This window comes from Bactrocera dorsalis, chromosome 4, assembly GCF_023373825.1.
Source record: "Bactrocera dorsalis isolate Fly_Bdor chromosome 4, ASM2337382v1, whole genome shotgun sequence".
Taxonomy (NCBI): Eukaryota; Metazoa; Arthropoda; class Insecta; order Diptera; family Tephritidae; genus Bactrocera; species Bactrocera dorsalis.
In genome coordinates, this window is record NC_064306.1 from 57,885,945 (window position 1) to 57,896,417 (window position 10,473).

The 10,473-nt window shown below is 38.5% G+C and overlaps 1 protein-coding gene across 1 annotated transcript in view; it reads left to right on the top strand.

Annotated features, from left to right (window-relative positions):
* Nucleotides 1–10,088, top strand: part of LOC105225710 (death-associated protein kinase related) — a 190,680-nt gene extending 180,592 nt beyond the window's left edge. The window contains exons 2-5 of the mRNA XM_011204309.4: nt 4,252–4,464; nt 4,589–4,764; nt 4,834–5,152; nt 5,221–10,088. Coding sequence (XP_011202611.3) covers nt 4,252–4,464; nt 4,589–4,764; nt 4,834–5,152; nt 5,221–7,219 — 2,707 coding nt within the window. The 3' untranslated portion in view covers nt 7,220–10,088. The remainder of the gene's footprint in view (nt 1–4,251; nt 4,465–4,588; nt 4,765–4,833; nt 5,153–5,220) is intronic.
* The last annotated feature ends 385 nt before the right edge of the window (nt 10,089–10,473 follow it).

Genomic DNA, 10,473 nt, shown 5'->3' on the forward strand with positions numbered 1-10,473 from the left:
TTTCTTTAGTTGTTTTAATTTTTATTAAAATAATATTATTATTAACATTAAAAAAAATTTTAAAATGAATTAAAAATTTTTATTTTATTTTATAAAATTTTTCTTTTTTTTTATAATTTTTTCTTAATTTTTTTTTTTATTTTTTATTTTTTTATAATTTTTTTTTTGTTTTTTTTTTTTTTTAATTTTTTTTTTATTTTTATTTTTTTTGTTTTAATTTTTTAAATTTTTATTTTTATTTTTTTTATTTTTATTTTTTTTTTATTTTTTTTCCTCCTTAATCTTTAATTTTTGTTCTTATTATTTTGTTTTTAACACTCCAACTGACCAGACAAACAACATTACCGCTTCGACATGTTCGCTCTAATGCAATTCTTAAATTAATGCATCGATTTCCTGCAGTCAGAAGTTAAATCCGTCCATTGCAACATAATTTACACGAATGCTTTCAAAAGTGTTGCGTGACTAAAGCCATATTTGCGTCAAAGGCAACCAACAGACCAATCAACAAATCAGCAGCCTCCCGAACGGCTTAACAACACACCAACATACAAAGCTGACGAGTGGAAGCCAATGAACCGCGAAGCATTCTAACTGCATTACTAATAAGATGGACTTGGCATTACGTGCCACGTACCCTTTGCTCATAAATTGTCACCAAATTGAGCATCTGCATGTGCGTTTATGTAATACACATATATGTGTGTGTTTGTTTGTATGCATGTGTCTGTGTGCGTGACAGCTGCTACTGTTGCAACAACACGCATCCTTACTTTGCTCCTACAACCTGCAACATTTCATTGCTGTTTATGGTTGCACTCAAATCTACTTACATACATACTAGATGTATATTATATATATGTTTGTATGTATGTCATATACATATGTATGCTTGTGTGCGTGCTTTGTATTTGTAAGAAGCCTTCATTATTAAGGTTGTTAGTGCCAAAGCACGCCTTACTCATCATTCTAGACACGCAAGCGAGTATGTTGTCGATTCGCATTGTTGTTGTTGTTGCTATTATTGTTGCTTCTGCTGCTGTTATTGTTATTTTTGTTATTATTTTTGTTGTTGATAGTCCGCTCCATCAATGAATGGGATGTCGGCGCCAGCACTACTAAAACCGGGCGGCTGGCTACTCACGCCTAAGACGACGTGTCCAGACAAAACGTACACATCCGTTTGAGTGCACCAAAGTGGTTTTCCTCGCCGTCGATCTGGCTCGTAAACTGCGCCGTGCAATGTATATACATATAGCGTACATATGTATGTATGTACATCTTTATGTGTAGATTGTGATCGTTGCTATTTACGAGGGTTCTTTGTTAGATTTTGGTAAGAGTATTGCTGTTGTTGTAGCGTCAAAATTAACAAGGGCTTCTAAAAAGCTCGAAAAGGTTTAGTGGCATCACTCAGCATAAGGATTGTCGCCAATTACACCTGTGTCTGTTTGTTGTTTTTTTTTATTTCTAAAATGTTAGCATTGATCCTCGTAACTGGCAGAAGCTGTTTATGCCATTTCAATGCTGCGTGCTTGCTTTGAGTTATATTATGAGTATATGAAATATATGAATGTATGTATGTATGTACATTTTTTATAGTAGGGGGAATCATCGAAAGCCGGTGTGTGCAACTTTAATCCGCTAAACCTAATCTACTCTCAACTCAAGACCCTCCCACGGCATCACCGGTTAGGTATTACTTCGTGGAAGAGACACGATCTATAATACATGTTCAGAGCCCTCTATGTACCCTGTACATGTCGGACAGTTCGGACTAATGTCGGAATCTGTGAAGGTAGCTTCTAAAGCACCCATGTTCACTAAGTATTTAGGTCAGATGGAACTCCAAGTCCTCATGTCGTCTATTTATCCACGAGTGGATATCGGGAATAAGTCTATGAGTTCGGCGCTCTTTGGTTTGATAGCTGATATTGTATAATCGCTGGAGTTCATCTCCCTGAATGGCAATGGGTTGCATACTGACCGTTAGTCAGTATGTGTATGGCGTTGTCAATCATATTTTTTTTGCTTAAAATTTTCATCCAAATTTAGTTCCAAGTTTTAACAATAATATTCTTCCACACACACCTAACACAAAAATATCGCATATAATGAATAATGAAAATGGCGTTGCCAATCGCATTTTTTTTTTGGTAACATTTCCTTTCAAATTGCTCAATATATGTCAATAGAAGACCAAATCGCGCTTGCCAAACATTATTCTAGTATTTTATATCAGTGTAAATTCTTTCTTCAGTTGTTTCGTGTTTTCGTCTATGCCGGAAGCAAGTCCGTTGCGCTGACTTTTGTCATTGGCATTACTTGCCAGCAATTTGCCAATACGTCACACAAACATACATATATTTTCACATATGTTTTGGCGTCATCTTAGTTACGTACTCCTCTCAATTTTGTTTTGCTCTTTGCTTGTGTCGTCAACGTCACCGCGATAATTGTGCTGCACATTGTTATGCGTCATTCCTGAAATGTTTTTGTTTATTGTTGTTTTTACTACGTATTTCTAGCCAGCTTTGAAACTACAGTTGCAGGCAATAAAAGTTCAGGCGGCGACAAAACTTGAACAATTTCCGTCACTTATGCGCACCTTTACAATAAAGTCGACAATTTGAGAGAGACACACATACATATGTACATGTATGTATTTTTGCTTTGCAGCTGCGTAACGTCACCAAGTCCACTAAGAATGCAGCATTGACATTTAGCCCAAATCGTCCGGTGAAATGCTTTGTGTCTGCCCATGGGTGGACATCCAAAACTGGACTGAATTGTTGTGGTTTGGCGACTTCTGTCACACGTCACGTGCCTCCAGTCTAGCAGACTGCTTGTGATTTGAAATATGTGTTCAAATTCTTATATTTATTGAGACATTTGTAGGTATGTCTGAACACGTATTTTCATTCCTGTCAAGAATTTCTTTGGTTAAACATTGAGATCGGTTAACTGTTTTTTGAAACTTGGGAAAATACCTCTAAAAGTTAAGCCCACTGCCTCCGAATTTTGATAGTAAATTGTAATAATTTCGATTCGTTGGATCGTATATCTCTATCCATGGTGAAACGGCAAACCTTACTGGAGAGAAGTGTCAAAGGAGCGAAAAAATATGGCATCGTTTGTTGGCCGTTTCTACTTTTGTAGCTTCCCTATTGAAAACCTTGTTATATTCTTTTATGTGGTGTTTTCACCATGGAATATGACTATTCAACGCATACATTTACCTATAAAGCAAAGTTTGAAATTATAACCCCAGAAATAAAATAAAGTCCTTAACATATTGAAGAAACGTATTTAAAAGGCTCATGCGCGCCTAATGGTATGCTTTTCATAGACTGCTGAACTGATCTCGCAATGATTTCTATTCAAATTCAGCTAGATGTCGCCGTCTATTTGTCGAATGGTATTTACTATGCGAATTAGTTAATCTTTAAACAATACTTTTGCTTTGACTTTGACTAGAAATAAGTTTTCCAACTATATCCGAGGTTTTCCAGATGCCTCTCTTTAACTGGGTAGTGGCCGCTAGTGACTTCGAATAAACTTTTTCCGCAACAAAGTTTATTACTAATATTGTTGTTGTAACGGTTCCCTAATCCCGTTAGGGTGGTAAGGATTAGATGAGATGTCTTTGACGCCATCGAGCCGTAGATGTTTCGACGGGGTCGGTCCAAAGGGAGAAGTGTGTCAGATGTGTAGGGTTAGCCGGGCATGAAAAGCGGTGGCTAGTGTCATGCATAGCAATTCCCACAACAGTCAGTTCTACGTTATCAGAATTGACCCGGATTTTATCCGACTAAGGGCTGTTATTTCAGAGATCTAATCCCATTTAGATCGGTAAGTCTCAGCTTGTTATGCATCACTGTAGGGGCTGCAGGTAAAGAAAAAGCTCTGCCGGAGTGTGATTGGCAGTCATATATTCCATACTATTGACCTCTACCTCTATGTTCTAAACTGATTTCGCACGTTTACTTCGTAAAAGGTGTTTCAGTAATTCATGTGCCGTCGTGAAAAAAACTGATAATTTCTCTTATAAGCATTTTCACAGCTAAAATTTCTGTTTTGGTATACATTATATCTTCCTTAACACTTTCTAATATGCTTCACTGAACTAATGTTGCCTACATTTCGGCGCGCATATATTGTATAAGTTATTCTTAGAGCTCTCTATACAGCCCTTAACAAATCTTGTACTTTTAAATAATTTAAATTCAATTTTTTTTCTCTCTTCTACAGAGGCAAATTCGCTGCTGTGCGTCGCGCCATACATAAAAATTCCGGTACACATTTTGCTGCCAAATTTCTGAAACGACGCCGACGCGCTCAATCCTCAGATAAGGAGATCAAACACGAGATCGCTGTGCTAATGCTATGCGATGGCGCCGACAATATTGTCAAATTGAATGCCGTGCACGAGTCACGCTCCGACACAGCGTTGCTGCTGGAACTGTAAGTTGAATTACATACAAACATACACACATACAATATACATATCTACATATACTTACACATACCCGCATACATGTAGTATGTTAAATCTTACTTATACATAACTGTAATTGCATACTTGCAGGGCAACCGGTGGTGAGCTACAGACATTTCTAGACAATGAGGAATGCCTCAGTGAGGCACATGCGCGCTATTGCATGCGCGAGGTACTTAAGGCATTGCAATATCTGCACAAACGTTCCATAGCACATCTGGACTTGAAGCCGCAGAATATATTGCTCACTGGTGAGCGCATTGAAGGTACGTATATAACTGTAAATATACCTCTTCCTTTCTATTAATAATGATTTTTGTTGTTGTAACTTGCAGACGGTTTGAAGCTGTGCGATTTTGGCATCTCACGCGTGGTTGCCGAGGGCACCAATGTGCGTGAGATTGTTGGCACACCGGATTATGTCGCACCCGAGGTGCTGCAATACGAACCGCTCTCATTATTGACGGACATTTGGTCGGTGGGCGTGCTGGCCTATGTGCTACTGTCCGGCTTTTCGCCTTTCGGCGGCGAAACCAAACAGGAAACGTTCCTCAACATTTCGCAGTGTGCGCTGACATTTCCGGACAAGCTGTTTGGCGGAGTGTCCGCTGCGGCCATTGATTTCATACGTCGCGCATTGCGAATAAAGCCAAAGTAAGTCCGACAAGCATAGAAATTCAATAAACACAATACAAAAATTTCCAACCAAAATTATTTTCCAGTGATCGCATGACCGCTGCAGGATGTCTCGAGCACATTTGGTTAAAAGACGAATGCTCCATCGATAGACAAATCCTCACCGATATCACCAAATCAACGACAGTCGACTCAGCCGCAGCTGCAGACGATGAGGATGATGATGATGAAGAAGATGTAGATGTAGATGAAGATGAAGACGACGACGACGAGGCGGAAGAAGAGGACGATGAGGTAGAAGCGAATGAAGCTGAATTGGAAAACGAAATGTCACATGATGACGGCGATGAGGACGAGCTCAATATTAGTATTGACACAGAACAACAATTGAATGGAACAAATGGCAGCAAAATGGAATCATCGGATGCCGAAGAATTGGCGGAGGAGAGCGCAACCAAGAAACAGCCGGTTATCACCAACGGCAAGACAGCATACAATAAGAGCAACAGCAATGGTTACAGCAACTATAATGGACGCAGCGCTAGCAACAGCAATTACAGCAACAACACTGCACGTCATAACGGCACACATACTACGTATACGAATGGCGCTGGCAGCGCTGCGCGTTACACGAACGGCGTTAAAGCGAGCGCAACAACACCAACAACAACGACGACGCAGCGCACAACCGCCGTGGTGACGGTGCCGGCTGTGCGTGCCACCACCATACCGCTACAATACAACGGTGGCTATCGCCAGCAACAACAACAACAGCAGCAACTGCAACGGCAACAACAACTGCAGGTGCTTGCGCGTCGCCATTCATCCTCAGACTCCAACAAGGAGAACACCTTTCTGGCTACGAAGAAAATAGCGCCGTCAACAGCCAACGTTGGCAGCGTTGTGAAGAAGCCACTGACGGCTACAGCAACCACGACCATTGTGATTGCCGGCAGCGAAATGGGTGATACGACGACGGCAACGGGTGTTGCAACCGCTAATGTGGTTGCCACATTTACGCTGCCCAGCGGCTACAATCACAATCACAGTAATCACAGCAACAACAGCAGCATGAATGGTAGTAACAGCAATCACAGCAACAACAATGCGAATCACGATAAGTATATAACAACAACAACGCACTGCCTCTTTCCCGACGCACCCACAACACCGAAAGTTATACGCAAAACCCCAAACACCGAAGCCTCACCGACCTCGGTCAAGGCACTGGTGAAGAAGTTTCAATTGGAAGGCGGCAACACCAGCCCCACAGCCTTCGAAAAGCACGCCACCACACATCTGAAAGAGGCACAAGCAACTAATCAGCAAACATTACATGCAACAACAACAACAACACAAATGAATGGCGTTAACGCTGGCAGCAACAGCAGCAGCAAGAAGTCGCCAATCACTAACGGTATTGCCAAGAAATTCGATACGGCACGCAAGTATGGCGGCGAACAACACAATGGCACAGCGGGCAGTGGCAGCCTCAGCAACGGCCGACGCGCCTCCGAGCCGGCGACAGTCACACATGTCACGACGCATATAGCACACAATCGCAGCGGCAGCGGTGGCATCGGCGTTGGCAGCGCCGCCGCAACCAGCTATAAAACGACTTGCGTACTCTGCATCGGTGGTGGTGGCGGCAAGGCGGCGTCGTCGTCGTCGAATGGCACCAGCAGCAATGGTTGCAGACACTCAACGGACGCCGCCGGCAGGTACAACAAAACGTCAAGCATTAGCAACAATAATGGCACAGCGGCCACCAAGTGTTGTAGCAGCAAAATGGCCAACAGCAATGCTAATGCCACCAACACTGCCACCGTGACCGCCACCGCCATTGTGAATGGCAGCAGCAATGGCAGCACTGCAGCCACCACCACAACGGCACTACTGCTGGGCAGCAGTCATCATCAGCAGCAGCAGCAACAACAACAACAGCAGCAGCTCCATCAGCATCACATGAACGGCGTGCATCATCATGCACATCACCATCATCACCATCACCACCATCACATGCATGCGGCGACAAAGGCGGCCACCGCCAACAATTTAAGCTTAGATCAGGGTATTATTTGTTAGCTAAAGGCCAATCGGGCGCGTAGAAATGCCAGAAATTTCTTTAATCGATTTCTTTGCTGCATGTAGTATTGCGTTGATGCTTTGTAAGCGGTCGGTGGCGCCTAAGCAATCAGCTGTTTGCCTCTGAAAGCCGCTTACGGGCAGGCAACATGCAGTTGCGGTCGGTGTGGGTTTTAAAGGACGTGTGGCGGTGCGCAATGTCTGTTTTTGCTCTTTGTTACTCTTAATATTAAAACTGCTGGTTAAAGTGAATCTTAAAAGTGATCAAAAATATATATACATATATATTAAGTAACTTATATATATATGCATATGTCCTGTAAATTGTTGTGAAATATGCGCACCTCGCTTGTCCTAAACACACATACACACCGCTTTTGTATGCGCCATTAGCCTCATTGCGCAATACGCGCATGCGCATAACTGTTCAATTTAGTTTAGTGTTACAACTTTACAGCTAATTAATTTTTAAACTAAATACAAGCGCTAGCTGCGTATTAAAACGCCCTAGTAGCCTAAAATTGCTAAGTTTATATGGAATTAGTTCAATGGTGGTTGGCATGCTAGCATTGCACAAGACTTTCTCTGTATGTTGCCGTACAATTATGTCAAATCCAATTTAATATTAGGAAAAAATTAAATTAAAGCTTAAATGTTTTAAAATTATTATAATTTTTGAACTTTATTTTTTTGATTTTTTTTTGATATTTTTTATTGTTTTATGAAAGTTTCTAGTTATATAAGGCCAGTTAAGAACCCTATCAAAATGTAAAAAAACGAAAAAAATCAATAGTTGTTTGTATGCCATTGAAAAAGCCAGATAAAATAACAAAAATGAAAGCAATAATAAATTGCGTGCAAACTGCGGTCATAAGGCGATGCTCGCGGTTGAATTTTTAAGTTTCAAAAACGCGTTATCTTGATTTTTCGGCAAAACTACGCGTGCTATAGAAAAAAGTTGTATGGCAAAGTTGTAGATAAAGCAAAGATACAAAACTTTTGTATGTAAACCTTTTACGCATAACCTCAAAATTTGTGTAAAAATTTCAATTAAAACAATTTGGTCATCTAAAAATGTAACTATGAGTCTTAGAAAAAAATTGTTATATGGCAAAGTTATATGTAATGAAAAAATCTACAACTTTTGTTTGTGAAAATTTTCCGCATAACCTCAAATATTATGTGAAAATTGCAAATAACAAAGTTTGGTCACCTTAAAATATGAAAATCATAAGTGGGGATAATGTTTGTATTTTTTTTATAATAGAGTCTGCGCTATTTTCATTACGTGAAGAAACAAAACTAAATTTAAAAAATACTTTTTGAAAAAAAAAAATTTTTTTTCTGGCAAAAGAAGTTTCTTCACGAAATTTGGTGACCCAAAGTACTAAAATTTTTTGTATTTGAAATATATATTTTTTCACCGTTATTTGGACTTAATAACAAAAAAGCCTACAATTTTAAAACAAAAATTATGTTTTGTTGTTGTTGCGGCGACAAATTACTGCCGAGTTGACAGTCCTTGAGCGGATAAAAATCCAAATTCGCTCCGATTACGTAGACCCGACTGTCGTCGGAACGAAAATTCGAAAATTTTGACTACATATGCTCTGCCCGTGATGAGATCGCCTGTAATAATTCTTTTATTTTTAATTTTTTTGTTATTTTATCTGACTTTTCCAATGTGTTTTGTGCTACCATGATCTTTTTGTGCTTTAAAAAAATGATCTACCCAGTTCTAAATGTAATTTTTTTCAAATTCATACTACTTATTTTCGAAAATTCAACTTTACCCCGAAGCCAGCAAGCCTTCGTCGCTGAAAAACTTAATTGAAACACCCTCACACACCGTTCAGCTAATTCGCTTAAATAATTTATTTAGTTTATTTACTCGCTTATGTTTACAGTTTTTTTACAATTACTAGTATTTAGCGCTAAGTTGGTTTATTTTTGTGAAACCTTTATTTTTTATATGAAACTATATTAAAATGCCTACGTTTAATTTGCTAGAATAAAAAATTATGCGTTGCCCCAAAATGAAGAAATCCAGAAATCGAAAGGAAATTGAGGGCATATACATATATAACATTTAGTAATGCCTCAACTTACTAGTTTTTTATATAAATAAATAAAATTTAGTTGAAATGGCATCATAGACTAAACAATTTCGCGCTGTCGCTGCCGCTGCCGCCGCTGCTGCTGCTGCTGATCTTAAATAAGTCTTAGTGAATTAGTTAATATAAAAGTGTATAGTTATATTGGCTGTTAGGGCTTCAAATTGTTGGTGTCGCCGCCGTTGGCTGTCGTATGTTTTCTACACTGCAAAAAATTGCGTTCTACTTGTTTAACTCTATTATGTATTTTTTATTTTTTGCATTCTTCGTTTGCTTTGTACCATTTAAGTTTCTCACTTGCTTACGTTTCTTTTTTATTATATATTTAAATATTTAATGCTATATCTATAATATATATACTTAATTTTTCTTTCTGTGTAGTTGAAGGAAATCGTTACATTTGCAACTAAGAAAATTTAATATGAATTGCTATACATACAAACAAACATACACACATACACACGTACATACATGCATACATGCATACATATTATATGCCTACCTTTATTTTTAGTTGAACCAAGCGGCATTTAAATAAATAAATAAATATTTACGTACGTGAAACGCATAATCACCGTTATGCCGTTCGTAGACAAACTAGTTACTAATTAATTGCGTTATGATAATTGATAATATAACTGAAATTTAATTTAAATGAATAATAATTATAATAATGCTGTGTGGTTACTTTTTGTCAAACACAAAACTTAAACGAATAAAATAAATCCATTATATTTGGTAATACATTATATAAATATTGTTTGTTTTTATTTTGATTTCATTTTTTTTAGTTAGAAAAGATGGTAGAAACACATACACATACGAATGTAATATTTATTTTACTAAAGAATGAAAAAAATTATGATTTTTCGATAACAATTTGCGTCAGTTTGTATGGCAGCTATATGAAATAGTGGTCGGATCTGAACAATATGTAAAGAGATTGTAGCGTCGACTTAAAACATCATTTATTCCAAATTTGGTGATGATATCTTGCCAAATAAAAAAGTTTTTCTTACAGCGACTTGATTTCGAACGAACAGTTTGTATGGTAGCTATATGCTATAGTAGTCCGATCTGCACAATATATGCAGAAGTTGTAGTGCTGTCTTAGACAATTATATGTGCCAAATTTCGTGT